The sequence below is a fragment of the Liolophura sinensis genome, chromosome 12 (assembly GCF_032854445.1).
Source record: "Liolophura sinensis isolate JHLJ2023 chromosome 12, CUHK_Ljap_v2, whole genome shotgun sequence".
In the NCBI taxonomy this organism is placed as follows: Eukaryota; Metazoa; Mollusca; class Polyplacophora; order Chitonida; family Chitonidae; genus Liolophura; species Liolophura sinensis.
In genome coordinates this window covers 11,903,437-11,919,031 of record NC_088306.1, presented here as the reverse complement: position 1 = coordinate 11,919,031, position 15,595 = coordinate 11,903,437, and the positions used below count along the sequence as shown (strand labels likewise).

Sequence of the window (15,595 nt, the reverse complement as noted above, 5' to 3'; positions counted from 1 at the left end):
TGAACAAAATATATTTCACACTGTGAACAATTACATCTTAATAACATGACTATCTTTTTTAAAACTCTCGAGGGGCTTCCGTGGCTCAGTTGGTTAGAGCGCTAGCGCAGCGTAATGACCCATGAACCTCTCACCAATGAGGTCGCTATGAGTTCCAGGCCAGCTCATGCTGGCTTCCTCTCTGGCCGTACATGAGAAGGTCTGACCACAACCTGCGAATGGTCATGGTTTCCCCCGGGCTCTGCCGGGTTTCCTTCCACCATAATGCTGGCCGCCAGCATTTAAATAAATAAATAAAACTCTCGATTCCTTTAAAGTCCTTTCAATTCATTCCGAAACATGTATCCCTTGTAGGAGACATTGTACATGACTGTATAGTGACACTGCCCATCACTGTATACTGTCAAATACGACATATACCGCAACAATTGTGACCCCATGACTACAACGCTATGTTGTGAAAGTGGACATAAATGCAGGAGCTACAACACAACTGCCTTAAATCCATATTCAAGAACACCTACGATCAAAACTCACCTTTAACTTCTTCCTGGCCTGGGCCTGGTTGACCAACCTTTGGTGTTTTCTCCACTGTTGGTATGTTCTGACCGCTCACGAAGACAAAGTTACCCTGAGTGGCGCCTGTGCCTCCAGATTCTGACACAAATTACACAGCAATTTTCATATACACTCTATGTTAACTGTAAATCATGCCCCCTTAGTGGCCTCATGATCGTTACACTGGCCTTATCCCAACCACAAGCTCAGCTATATTGAGCAATTCTGCTCGTACATGGTGTGTTATCTGAGCATCATACATGGAACAAAAACATACATCAACTAGAATTTCATGCCAAGTGTCAGATTAAGTATATAAAAGTTTCCCTTAGGGACTTACATGTACCATGACCTTGCCAGGTATTAAGCTATAAGATGAAGAGGGCATCAATGTATCAAAGGTGCTTCTATAACAGAGTTGTACAAGTTCCCGGTCACGGGCCAAGAATGCACCTCTGCCTGAAGCCAATACTGCACCTCTGCCTGAGGCCAACACTGCATCCCTGTCTGAGGCCAACACTGCACCCCTGTCTGAGGCCAATACTGCACCCCTGTCTGAGGCCAACACTGCACCCCTGCCCGAGGCCAACACTGCACCCCTACCCGAGGCCAACACTGTACCCCTGCCTGAGGCCAACACTGTACCCCTGCCTGAGGCGAATACTGCACCCCTGCCCGAGGCCAACACTGCACCCCTGTCTGAGGCCAACACTGTACCCCTGCCCGAGGCCAATACTGCACCCCTGCCTGAGGCCAATACTGCACCCCTGCCTGAGGCCAACACTGTACCCCTGCCCGAGGCCAACACTGCACCCCTGCCCGAGGCCAACACTGCACCCCTGTCTGAGGCCAATACTGCACCCCTGTCCGAGGCCAACACTGCACCCCTGCCCGAGGCCAACACTGCACCCCTACCCGAGGCCAACACTGTACCCCTGCCTGAGGCCAACACTGTACCCCTGCCTGAGGCGAATACTGCACCCCTGCCCGAGGCCAACACTGCACCCCTGTCTGAGGCCAACACTGTACCCCTGCCCGAGGCCAATACTGCACCCCTGCCTGAGGCCAACACTGCACCCCTGCCTGAGGCCAACACTGTACCCCTGCCCGAGGCCAACACTGCACCCCTGCCCGAGGCCAACACTGCACCCCTGTCTGAGGCCAATACTGCACCCCTGTCCGAGGCCAACACTGCACCCCTGCCCGAGGCCAACACTGCACCCCTACCCGAGGCCAACACTGTACCCCTGCCTGAGGCCAACACTGTACCCCTGCCTGAGGCGAATACTGCACCCTTGCCCGAGGCCAACACTGCACCCCTGTCTGAGGCCAACACTGTACCCCTGCCCGAGGCCAATACTGCACCCCTGCCTGAGGCCAACACTGCACCCCTGCCTAGATGAATACTCACCGTTAAATTTTCCATGACTTGGTACATTTGGCTGATCAGTCTTTATTGTTCTATCTGTGGGTTGTACAGTGGGTACATTTTGTCTGCTCCAGATGCTGGAGTACCAGGGGTATCCCATACTTCCAGCTTCTGAAACAATATTATGTCATCCTTAATATATTCACTATATTTCAAGTCTTTCTCACCAATATCTACATGAACATTTCACGTTCTCACTTATCCCCATCAGCTCTGATCGATCACAAGGTTCCTAACTTCGCATATCCATGAAAGTAAAAATGACATTAGAATTTTACTATGAAAGAATGTTTAACCTATAAGCATCGCTAAATTTATTTTTAGCACTAACACTCCGCATCACTATACTGTAACTTGACCAGATATTACAAAAGTCACGCTGACTATTCATCCACCAATCAGCTAACATCATGCAAATTAAGGCATAAATTGTTGTATGTATCTTTACTTACTTCTGAATTGTTTGAAAACATATACTCATTACAAGTGTATTAATATTAACACCTCCTTGAAATGACTAAAAAAGGCTTTAATGAAATACTGAAATACCCACTTTGCAGTTTCTCAGTGCATACCATATTGATATGATAAAGAAGAAAAAACAATTCATACACAACAGTAAAGAAGACCTGATTGGAATGATCCCTTGAAATCAACCCTTTCTTTCCCTGTGCTCTTGTTTGAAAAACTGAAAATATTATTTAACTGGAAAGATATGATCTCTATCCGTACACATTTCATAACATTGCTAATCAAAACAAACCTTTACTTTCTGTGTTGTTTGGGACAAGTTGACCAGATTCAACTGTTCTCTCAACTGGTAGTAAATTATCTCTGTCTCCTCTCTCTGAAACAAAATAAATGACAGCCTGTTACTGATTTGAAAAGACCTACATTTTAATGCATGGATAAATTGCCACCATACTACGTTAATGAGACAAGAGTAGGTAGAAGTTAACCTCCACTTTGCACAGTTTATTTGTTGATTCACTTCATAGCTGTATAACACCATGCTCAAGGAATTCACACTTCATAATGCACGACTGCGACCACTTTTATACATGCAGGTGGAGCAAAAAGGGAGTGGCCGCAGTAAACCTCTACACATCACCCAGGAAGACAGACAGCTGTTTACAGTGTGCATGATTGAGATTTCTTTGCTGTAGGACAAAACCCATGTTGTTACAGTAAAGCACTGCTACAGCAGCCTTTAATTTGCAGTCACACATAAACCAACAAATTCACACATATTTTGCAAGTTTACAAGTATATAGTGACACCTGACGCTATAACTGTGTTTTCGTTTATCCCACATACATGTATGTCCTGTTCTGCCCATGTGTACTGGTGTACCACTCAGAACCACTATCAGGCTTATTACATGTGCTAATGGCAGAGGGTAAAGCAATATTAAGAAAACTTCATGTAAGACCACACAAGAGGACATCATCACTTTCATGTTGCCAGTATCGCCCCCAAGAACAGTGAAATCAGGGGAATCACTAAGAATGGGGCTGACTACAACATTTTGTCAGATCTAGTGATTAAAATGCTAGCACCTTAACCACTCTGCCATTACCCGGTCCCCCAATCTGTAACTGGGTTTTTCTGATGCCTGCACAATATTGGATGTAACACTTCATGAGCTAAGAACAGTCTAATTCACCCTTCTATGACATCAGTCATCAAGACTTACCTTTAGCTTCTCCCTGACCTGGGTCAGGTTGATCAGCCTTAATTGCTCTCTCCAACATGTTCTGACCAATGAAGACGTCAGAGTTACTTTGAGTGGCTCCTGTTTCCCCAGATCCTTAGACAAATTAAGCAACAAACTTTTACATGTGCAAAGTAAATATAACTGAATGTAAATACATGGGAAGTAATGTAAATACATGGGAAGTAATGTAAAAAACTACCATTCATATCAGAAGGGTTCTTTTCTACACCAATGAATTTTATTTTCTAAACTTTAAATAACCCTGCTAACTGATCATCATTTATCAGCAGACTTTAGGTGGCGGAAACTGAAGTGACCTTTCAAACTACCCTTTTCCAGACTGATGTGCAGATATATAAGCCATATTGGTGGAGGAAAAGTTGTCATCAACAGATGTATTGTACACGTTGTAACCAGTCCCTACATACAGTGACAGCAGCTAGGAGAGACTACACATTCCCTGTACAAACCCTGTGTACTGCATCCCCAGAAGATGGAAACCCACCTTTAACATCTGCCTGACTTGGGCCTGATTGTTCCGCCTTAACTGTTCTATCTGTGCCTTGTACATTCTGTCTGCTCCACATGCTGGAGTACCAGGAAGAACCTACACTGACAGTTTCTGAAACCAAATAAAACATGATATATTGTCTTTCAAGCCTTGTTTACCTCAGAAAAAACCCATCCTATGTGTCCTGCATTTAGCACCCTAGTTATGGCAGACTGATTGGTGACATGTCTCAATGTGGAGGTGACATGTCTCAATGTGGAGGTGACATGTCTCACTGTGGAGATGATATGTCTTAATGTGGAGGTGACTTGTCTCACTGTGGAGGTGACATGTCACAATGTGAAGGTGACATGTCTCACTGTGGAGATGATATGTCTTAATGTGGAGGTGACTTGTCTCACTGTGGAGGTGACTGTGGAGATGATATGTCTTAATGTGGAGATGACATGTCTCACTGTGGAGGTGACATGTATCAATGTGGAGGTGACATGTCTCACTGTGGAGGTGACTTGTCTCACTGTGGAGGTGACTTGTCTCACTATGGAGGTGACATGTCTCACTGTGGAGGTGACATGTCTCAATGTCACCTCCAGTAGCACATGTTTATCTCTGATAAACTGAGTTATACCGAGTGAAAACAATGAAGCAATGTTTAACTTACACATTCTGCAAGAATTATTAACTCACTCAACTGAAGGCTCACCTTTAATTTTTCCCTCTTTCTGCTCTGTTTGATCAGCCTGATTTGTTTTCTCCAATCCTTGTATAATCTGAGTAGACCCCTTGTTGCTAGTTTCTGAAATAAAACAAACTTTAGTAACCTTAAATCTCACTTTCTATTTTTTTTTACTTGTAGTTAAAAAGACCAAAATAAATGCTTGTTTAAATAAATGCAACCGCTGGTTTTGTTCATGTGAAACATTAGAAGTGCTTTGCAAATGCTGATGTCCTTCAACTCAATCCTGCCACTTCACACCATGGCGTTCACAACCCAAGCTAACCTTTGCTTTCTCTCAGCTTTGGGTCCGGCAGCCCAACATTAACATTTCCCTCCATCACCTGTAAGCTCTGTCTGCCCAAAACACCTGTCTTACCCTCAGCAGATCCCACACTGAGAGTGTCTGTATTAAAGAAAGTAAATGGAAACTTAGAGGACCAATCTTTATACACAAGGGTTAGGAGAAATTTAACAGCTCGGTGATAATTAAGTGTTTCTGTTTAAATGGCAGCCTAAGTTGATGTTAACAAAAAAGCAGCTGTACGTGGGAATGTCTACCATCAACCTGCAGATGGTCCTGGGTTTCCCCCGGGCTGTGCCTTGTTTCTTCCCACCATAATGCTGGCCACCCTCGTATAAGTGAAATATTCTTGAGTACTGCATAAAACAAGTAAATCAAGTAAATAAATAAATATTTAAGTTTACCTGGACACCAACACCAATGCCACTTTTACCTGCACTCACAATACCTCTATAAATCAAATCAAATCAAATCAAATATTAGGAATGAAGAGCTAAAGAGTACAGCATCTGGTTTTGAATTCAGCTATTCTCAAGCTTTATCCCTCTATAGATACAGGAGGCCTCCGTGGCTCAGTTGGTTAGCATGCTAGCGCAGGGTAATGACCCAGGAGCCTCTAACCAATGCGGTCGCTGTAAGTTCAAGTCCAGCTCATGCTGGCTTCTCTCCAGCCATACGTGGAAAACTCTGTCAGCATGAACTCTGATGATCGTGGGTTTCCCCCGGGCTCTGCTCGGTTTCCACCCACCATAATGCTGGCCGCCATCGTATAAGTGAAATATTCTTGAGTACGGCGTAAAACACCAATCAAATAATTAAATACATAAATCTATAGATAGACAATGTAACAGTATCATAACCCACCTTTAACTTCTCCCTGACTTGGGCCTGCTTGACCAGTCTTAACTGTTCTACCTGTGGTTTGTGCAGTGTGTAAATTCTGTCTGCTCCAGACCCGTGGGTACCATCGATATCCCAGGCTGTCAGTTTCTGAAACCAAAAAACATCGATCTTCAAATCTTTTGCATCCCAAAACACTTCAGTATACACAAATGTTCAACGAACTTCACACCATGATGTTAATTCATAACAAAAACTAACCTTTGTTGTCTGTCAGCTTTGGGTCTGGTTGACTAACATTAACTGTTCCCCCCATCACCTGTAAGCTCTGTCTGCACAACACACCTGTGCTACACTCAGTGGATCCCACACTGACAGTGTCTGCTACAAAGTACATCGTAAATGGCAACTTCAATATGTTATATCAAATAAATAAGCAAAAAAAATCTGTATTTAAAATTTCAGCTCAGTTTGTTCATATATTATATCATCAGAAATGCAAAGCAAGAATGAAATGGGTTTTTTTTAACCCGGGATTATCTGCAAGCTGGAAATGCCTTTTAACATATTGGACTAACCCTTTGAAGTTTTCCTTCCTCATTTTCCACTGGTATTTTATAAAAAATGGTGACTGTAGCACTGCACAAAATGCAAATTATATTCACCATCCTTAAACCTCACCACAATTAAAACTCACTTTTAGCTTCTCCCAGCTTGGAATCTAGTAGCCTGTGATCATCAACTGTTTTATCCGTCAGAAGCAAATGCTGCCTACTCAAGGTGCCCGTGTTAGACAGAGTTTCTCCCAAATTACTGGTTCCTGAAACCAAAGAAATGGTCACATAAATAGGTCATATTTGAATTTCTGTCTTGCCTACTCAACGTGCCCGTGTTAGACAGAGTTTCTCCCAAACTGCTGGTTCCTGAAACCAAAGAAATGGTCATGTAACTAGGTCATATTTGAATTTCTGTCTTGCAGATGCCAACATTGAACTGATTGTGAATGTAGCAAATCTTTTAAGGTTTTTACAACAGGTTACTTTATGAATGTCTAAAATATATACATTGATTTAAATTAATGTAAGAAATTAAGTAAAACTAAATATCAGGCGAAAAGTCAGAAGATACCAGAAAATCATATGACACTTTGAACATAACACAACACTGGCTTTTGCCAAGAAAATAGTGGCTGAAATTAACAGGATATACAACAGTCTTTAATGTTTAATCTTTTAATAGTAATTAATTTAATTCCAAGTAATGATAAAAACTCACCTTTACCTTCTGACTCATTTAGGCTTGGGTTATCATATTTAACAGTTCTATCTGTGGCTTGTGTATTCTGTCTGCTCCAGATGCTGGAGTACCATGGCGATCCCCCAGTGTCAGTTTCTGTGACAAAAGGAAATTTATAAATATATATATCATACAAATATCAAAAATGTTCTCTTCTTAGAAACACAATTATTTCACTGAATGTCAATACAAAGACATATTTAAATTCTGTGAATATTTAAATACTGTGAATGCAAGATGTAAGCTTGCATTCCAAACTTCTAAAGTGTTTACATCTAAGCCTTAATTCATGCATTAAATCTCAAAAAAAAAAATAAATAAACAACAAATATTAGAAAAAAAAAACAAAAAGAGAACAGTGACTGCTCCATAATAATGTCCCTTTGTACACACACTTACATATACCTGTGTTACCTCTGCAAGCTTTGTTAATAATTTCCACAATCAAAACTCACCTATAACTTCTCCCTGACTTACGCCTGACCGATCAGCTTTAACTGTTCTATCTGTTGCTTGCCCAGTATGTATATTCTGTCTGCTCCAGACCCGTGGGTACCAGCGAGATCCTGTGCTGTCAATGTCTGAAACAAAATGAACTCCATCTTAAAGATGTTACATTTTAATTTTTGACTACCAAAACCCCTATAACTAGACATGTTAATTCTTCTTATGAAGTACACTTCACATCATAACCCAAACCAACCTTTGCTTTCTCTCAGCTTTGTGTCTGTTTGACCAACATTAGCTATTCCCTCCATCACCTGTAAGCTCTGTCTGCCCAACACACCTGTGTTACACTGAGTGGACCCTAAAACAGTGTCTGGAACAAAATAAATGGCTACTAGTTCAAATAATGCAGCAACCAATTACTACATATCAAAATGAAAACTTCAGATTTATTACTGAAGCTACTTACATCAGAAATGCAAAATTGCTAAGAATGATGCCTCATTTATTGCATTAGACCCATGAATACAAGTCTTCCTTTGTCATTATATGTATCTGGACAATGGTCACTGAACAGGTGAAACTGACCAACCAGGAGCATCATGTCTACCATTCTTTAAACCAGCATAATCAAAACTCACCTTTCACATCTACCTGACTTGGGTATCAAGTCATAAATAAGTTTAGCGTTTCCAAAGTGGCAAGAATACAATCACACAAAAGGTAATCTTATCAGAAAACTGACATATCAAAAAAAGCATTTACTTTTAGCACTCAAGACTCACCTTTAACTTCTGCCTGACTTGGACCTGGTAAATCAGTCTTAACTGTCCTGTCTGTGGCTTGTTCAGTGTGTACATTCTGTCTGCTCCACACCCGTGGGTACCAGCGATATCCTGTACTGTCTATTTCTGAAGCAGAATATAAGCCAACTTAAAGATCCGCATATACATTTTCTTGCCTCCCTGACTTCACCGTATTTATATGTGCCTTATCCTAATGATATAACCTATACACGTATCATCATATATCTTGATCAAATATGTGGTGCAGACCCTGCATGCATCATACCGCCATACTGACTGGATCATCCTGCGTGCATCATACCGCCATACTGACTGGATCATCCCACGTGCATCATACCGCCATACTGGTTGGATCATCCTGCGTGCATCATACCACCATACTGGTTGGATCATCCCGCGTGCATCGTACAGCCATACTGGTTGGATCATCCTGCATGCATCATGCCGCCATACTGGTTGGATCATCCTGCATGCATCATACCACCATACTGGTTGGATCATCCTGCGTGCATCATACAGCCATACTGACTGGATCATCCTGCAGGCATCGTACAGCCATACTGACTGGATCATCTGCGTGGATCATGCCACGATACTGGTTGGATCATCCTGCGTGCATCATACAGCCATACTGACTAGATCATCCTGCATGCATCATACCGCCATACTGACTGGATCATCCCACGTGCATCATACCGCCATACTGGTTGGATCATCCTGCGTGCATCATACCGCCATACTGACTGGATCATCCTGCGTGCATCATACCGCCATACTGACTGGATCATCCTGCGTGCATCATACCGCCATACTGACTGGATCATCCCACGTGAATCATACGGCCATACTGGTTGGATCATCCCGCGTGCATCATACCACCATACTGACTGGATCATCCCACGTGCATCATACCGCCATACTGGTTGGATCATCCTGCGTGCATCATACCGCCATACTGACTGGATCATCCTGCGTGCATCATACCGCCATACTGGTTGGATTATCCCGCGTGCATCATACCGCCATACTGGTTGGATCATCCCGCGTGCATCATACAGCCATACTGGCTGGATCATCCTGCATGCATCATGCCGCCATACTGACTGGATCATCCTGCGTGCATCGTACAGCCATACTGGTTGGATCATCCCGCAGGCATCATACAGTCATACTGGTTGGATCATCCCGCGTGCATTGTACAACCATACTGGTTGGATCATCCTGCATGCATCATACAGCCATACTGGTTGGATCATCCCGCGTGCATCGTACAGCCATACTGGTTGGATCATCCCGCAGGCATCATACAGTCATACTGGTTGGATCATCCCGCGTGCATCATACCGCCATACTGACTGGATCATCCTGCGTGCATCATACCGCCATACTGACTGGATCATCCCACGTGCATCATACCGCCATACTGGTTGGATCATCCCGCGTGCATCATACCACCACACTGGTTGGATCATCCTGCGTGCATTGTACAGCCATACTGGTTGGATCATCCCGCATGCATCGTACAGCCATACTGGTTGGATCATCCCGCGTGCATCATACAGCCATACTGGCTGGATCATCCTGCATGCATCATGCCGCCATACTGACTGGATCATCCTGCGTGCATCGTACAGCCATACTGGTTGGATCATCCCGCAGGCATCATACAGTCATACTGGTTGGATCATCCCGCGTGCATTGTACAACCATACTGGTTGGATCATCCTGCATGCATCGTACAGCCATACTGGTTGGATCATCCTGCGTGCATCATACAGCCATACTGGTTGGATCATCCTGCAGGCATCATACAGTCATACTGGTTGGATCATCCTGCGTGCATCGTACAGCCATACTGGTTGGATCATCCTGCAGGCATCATACAGTCATACTGGTTGGATCATCCTGCGTGCATCGTACAGCCATACTGGTTGGATTATCCCGCGTGCATCATACCGCCATACTGGTTGGATTATCCCGCGTGCATCATGCCGCCATACTGGTTGGATCATCCCGCATGCATCGTACACCCATACTGGTTGGATCATCCTGCATGCATCGTACAGCCATACTGGTTGGATCATCCTGTAGGCATCATACAGTCATACTGGTTGGATCATCCCGCGTGCATCGTACAGCCATACTGGTTGGATCATCCCGCGTGCATTGTACAGCCATACTGGTTGGATCATCCCGCGTGCATCATACAGCCATACTGGTTGGATCATCCCGCGTGCATCGTACAGCCATACTGGTTGGATCATCCCGCAGGCATCATACAGTCATACTGGTTGGATCATCCCGCGTGCATTGTACAACCATACTGGTTGGATCATCCTGCATGCATCGTACAGCCATACTGGTTGGATCATCCTGCAGGCATCATACAGTCATACTGGTTGGATCATATGTGGCTGTTCGCACCATCCTGATCACTTCAGTGAATCTAGGACAACATTTTTTGCTCTGGTAACCAACCTGAATTTGCAACGCACTTCAAGCAGGGTTTGGTCTTGACTGTCAAGGGAAGGTAATTGTCACAGTGTCATCCTCTCTCATCTACATACATCTTCTCCCTGAGCCCAATGAGGTGCCATAAAGCAGTGATTTTCGTCCTAATATGATACACACATTTTCGTCTTACTTAGGATCGGCATATGATGTGAACATACTCCTCTAACGTTACAGACTTCCGACACAGAAGGTCCAAAATCCACTTAAGATCCAGCAGCCCTCTATATGAATCACACTTCACACCATGACATTAATTCATAACCCAAACTAACCTATACGTTCTCTCAGCTTTGGGCCAGTTTGACCAACATTAACTGTTCCCTCCATCACCTGTAAGCTCTGTCTGCCCAACACACCTGTGTTACACTGAGTTGACCCGACTCTGACAGTGTCTGTCATAAATGGCAATTAAAATATTTTACACCACAAAACATCTTAATGAAACAGATTTGGGGTCATTTCAGGAAGCATACCTTTACTTAGTGTTAAGTAACGCTAAGCCCAGAGAACAAGTTAATGTCCTCATGGCAGCTAAGGTTACCACTAGCCAAATATATTTAATGAAACCAGGGCCAGTTTGAAAGCAAAACTATTTATTTTTTTTATTTGATTGGTGTTTTACACCGCACTCCAGAATATTTCGCTTATAAGACGGCGACCAGCATTATGGTGGGAGGAAACCAGGTAAAGCCCGCAGAAAACCCACGACTATCCACAGGTTGCTGCCAGACCTTTCCACGTATTTTTTGTTGGCGTAACCCGATTCAATCATAAAAAAATAGTTCCTTGATTTCTCCATAAATGTTAATTTATTTCAAATCCAATTCTTTTTCATAAGCCACAATGTTTTAAAAATTCTCTACAAACCCACCTTACTTTTGTGGTAGAGCAACGTTACTCTCAACAATAATTTTTTTAATTTAAAAAAAAAAAAACAAGCCTGTGTTTCACTATTACCCAGAAAGCACAGGGCATGTCTGACACACAGCAACCTTACATCCCACATCATTAAGACTTACCTTTGATTTCCTCCTGCCTTGGGCCCTGTTGACAACTATCAACAGTTTCATCTTTCACTTGTAAATTCTGCCCACCCACCATGCCTGGATTACACTGAGTAGATGCCATACTGCCAGATTCTAAAACAAAGGAAAAAGCTGTTTTATTTAATTATTTGAATGTTGTCTTAACATCATACTGGAGAATTTTTCATGCTCTTCTATATTAAATATCCATATATGCATATAAAACAAAATATCAGAAATCCAAACAAAATGAACAGCATGTGATTAAAACATGTTACACTTGTCCTTTGAACTTTGAAAACTAAATTCCTTGTTGTTTGCCAAGAAAATGATGGATGTACATGTATGTATGTACGCTTGGGGTTTAAAGCCGTACTTGACATTTTTTCAGTCATATGATGACAAGGAGTCATTAGGCGTGTGTATATATACTGTGCCCTCTTGTGCCATGCCTCCTAAGTGCTGTCGCCACCGAAGTATCATGCCGCAGACACCAGACATGACGCCCCACCCAGCCACATTACACTGACACCGGCCCAATCAGTCATGTTTCCTTGCTCTAACTTCCTGCCACTCAAAGCAGCAGGAATTACCATTTTTAAAGTCTTTGCTATGACCCGGCCCGGGTTTGATCCCAGGGTCTCTCAACTTCGAGACGGACACTCAAATCATTGGACTACCAAAGCGGTCAAAAAATGAAGGATGTACCTGATTGGAAATATGACAAGCTTTAATGACATACAGTTATGAAAACCCACCATCTGCCTGACTTGGACCTAACCAGCCCTTCTACAATTAGCCCTTCCTCACTCCACAAGCCGTGGAAAATGGGGAAATGTCACGGGAAATATATGAGTATTATTAACTATTCATTACTCTTAAAACTTTACCTTTAACATCTGCCTGACTTGGACATGACTGATCAGTCTTAACTGTTCTATCTGTGGATTGTACAGTGGGTACATTTTGTCTGCTCCAGATGCTGGAGTACCAGTGGGATCCTGTACTGCCGTCTTCTACAAACAGAATAAATCAAATTAAAGAATGCTAAAATTTTCCACCTGATATTATTTTTAAAGCAGAAGAAAACTTAAAAACATGACACTATAGGCTGAAAAAAGCACATTTTTTTTTTCTATCTGGTGGTGCCTGCTGCATAATTTTGCAATTTTTCCTCGCCATACACTTAAAGCCTGAAAACGGCAAAGCTGTCCTCCATCTTTAACACCCTGTAATTTACGCTCAGAGTGTGTTGCCTCTCAGCCATTGAGAGTCGTTAAAACTGCTGGCTTGTTCGTGTTATCTCGAAACCTACGTCCAACATTCTGGTTTCCTGATCGCCAAGATGAAAAAGAACTGTACTGTTCCCTACCTTCTGAGAAGAAGAGTTCTACCGGAAATGTACAAACTGCACTTCAGCAGTTTCACTAGATCTCTTCAAAGTTATTATCATGCATGTCTTTACCAAACCTTTTTCAATAAACCTTTTTATAAAATGTTATTGTCTAATCAGCAAAATCATACAAACTTTAAGGTACAACTGAAAATGAAAATGCCAACAATTAGGTCATACAGGACAGTGACTTCAACTTCTTCTGCAAAGCTGTGCAATGTTTGCATGCTTATAAAGGTGTTTATTCAAGCAATTCTGAAGGCGTTATTCTGTACAGACTTATACAATTATACTTTCTATGAAGCCTGGAAGTTGGCCAACCGAGTTTCTTTCTTCAAAATCAAATTAAAAAGGTGCATAAACTGCACTGACAAACCGCAGGCAAATATATATTAACACAGCATCCACCACAGCATTCATATTAACCCGAACCAACCTTTGCTTTCTCTCAGCTTTGTGTCCGGTTGACCAACATTAGCTATTCCCTCCATCACCTGTAAGCTCTGTCTGCCCAACACACCTGTGCTACACTCAGTGGGCCCCACACTGACAGTGTCTGCTACAAAATAAATTGCAATATGTAAGTATGAATTCGCGATCGATGTCTATACACGTCCCCAAAAGGGCAACGCTTCCCTGGGTGCAACAGATTATTCATATTACATACGCATAACTAAACCTTAACAAGAAACTTAAACTTTACCATTCAATTTTTAATTCTCTGGCTAACAAGACCAAAGATTTTAGAGACTGTGTATTTCTCTTCACTAGATGCTTTACCACACACTGCCCTGATTGGCTGAAGACAGACAAGTATCTGATTTATTACATTACTGTAATCCAGTTAGTCCGAGCTGACCTTTACTTTCTCCCTGTCTCAGTACTGCTTGACTAGTCTCCACTGTTTTATCAATTTCTTTCACATTCTGTCCGCCTGAGCTGTTGTTGTTGCACTGTGCTGATGTCGAGTTAACACATTGTGAGGCAACAGATATATTATGTATGGTCACAGATATATTATGTATGGGAACAGATATATTATGTATGGTCACAGATATATTATGTATGGTCACAGATATATTATGTATGGTCACAGATATATTATGTATGGTCACAGATATATTATGTATGGTCACAGATATATTATGTATGGTCACAGGCCAATTCATGTACAGAAAAGTATTTCACAAAATATAAAGTTCACTTTATGTTTAAAGGGTATACTTTCCAAACTGACAATAATACATCCATATCTTTATTCCATTCCTTGCATTCCCCAATTAATGGGGAAATTTTATACATGAATACAAGTCTTCCTTTGTCATTATATGTATCTGGACAATGGTCACTAAACAGCTGAAACTGACCAACCAGCAGCATCATGTCTACCATTCTTTAAACCAGCATAATCAAAACTCACCTTTCACATCTACCTGACTTGGGTATCAAGTCATAACTAAGTTTAGCGTTTCCAAAGTGGCAAGAATACAATCACACAAAAGGTAATCTTATCAGAAAACTGACATATCAAAAAAAAGCATTTACTTTTAGCACTCAAGACTCACCTTTAACTTCTGCCTGACTTGGACCTGGTAAATCAGTCTTAACTGTCCTGTCTGTGGCTTGTTCAGTGTGTACATTCTGTCTGCTCCACACCCGTGGGTACCAGCGATATCCTGTACCGTCTGTTTCTGAAGCAGAATATAAGCCATTTTAAAGATCCGCATATACATTTTCTTGCCTCCCTGACTTCACCGTATTTATATGTGCCTGATCCTAATGATATAATCTATACACGTATAATCATATATCTTGATCAAATATGTGGTGCAGATCCTGCATGCATCATACCACCATACTGGTTGGATCATCCTGCGTGCATCGTACAGCCATACTGGTTGGATCATCCTACCTGCATCGTACAGCCATACTGGTTGGATCATCCTGCCTGCATCATACAGCCATACTGACTGAATCATCCTGCGTGCATCATGCCGCCATACTGGTTGGATCATCCTGCGTGCATCATGCCGCCATACT

The 15,595-nt window shown here is 42.4% G+C and overlaps 1 protein-coding gene and 2 long non-coding RNA genes across 3 annotated transcripts; all 3 read right to left on the bottom strand.

Moving 5' to 3' along the window:
- Positions 1-4,208: 4,208 nt before the first annotated feature.
- LOC135479029 (uncharacterized) lies at positions 4,209-6,362 on the bottom strand. The gene is made up of 3 exons (XR_010445812.1): positions 6,099-6,362; positions 4,919-5,011; positions 4,209-4,326 (listed from the first exon to the last, which is right to left on the bottom strand). It is a non-coding gene; the product is annotated as an uncharacterized LOC135479029 (long non-coding RNA).
- A 415-nt stretch (positions 6,363-6,777) lies between these two features.
- Positions 6,778-7,953, bottom strand: LOC135479010 (uncharacterized). Its single transcript, XR_010445809.1, has 3 exons — positions 7,826-7,953; positions 7,350-7,466; positions 6,778-6,894 (listed from the first exon to the last, which is right to left on the bottom strand). It is a non-coding gene; the product is annotated as an uncharacterized LOC135479010 (long non-coding RNA).
- Positions 7,954-10,991: 3,038 nt separating this feature from the next.
- LOC135479698 (uncharacterized) lies at positions 10,992-14,480 on the bottom strand. Its single transcript, XM_064759601.1, has 5 exons — positions 13,992-14,480; positions 13,053-13,178; positions 12,157-12,276; positions 11,410-11,529; positions 10,992-10,996 (listed from the first exon to the last, which is right to left on the bottom strand). The coding sequence occupies exons 1-5, from the start codon at positions 14,044-14,046 to the stop codon at positions 10,992-10,994; spliced, it is 426 nt and encodes a 141-aa protein (XP_064615671.1). The 5' UTR covers positions 14,047-14,480.
- Between the last annotated feature and the right edge of the window lie 1,115 nt (positions 14,481-15,595).

Excerpts from the sequence above, each read along its gene's own strand:
- LOC135479698 (XM_064759601.1), bottom strand. The coding sequence starts at position 14,046 with ATGGAGGGAATAGCTAATGTTGGTCAACCGGACACAAAGCTGAGAGAA. Across the intron at positions 12,277-13,052 it reads AAGTCAGGCAGATGTTAAAG|AATCTGGCAGTATGGCATCT; the intron begins GTAAAGTTTTAA and ends CCTTTGTTTTAG. Across the intron at positions 11,530-12,156 it reads AAGGCAGGAGGAAATCAAAG|ACACTGTCAGAGTCGGGTCA; the intron begins GTAAGTCTTAAT and ends CATTTATGACAG.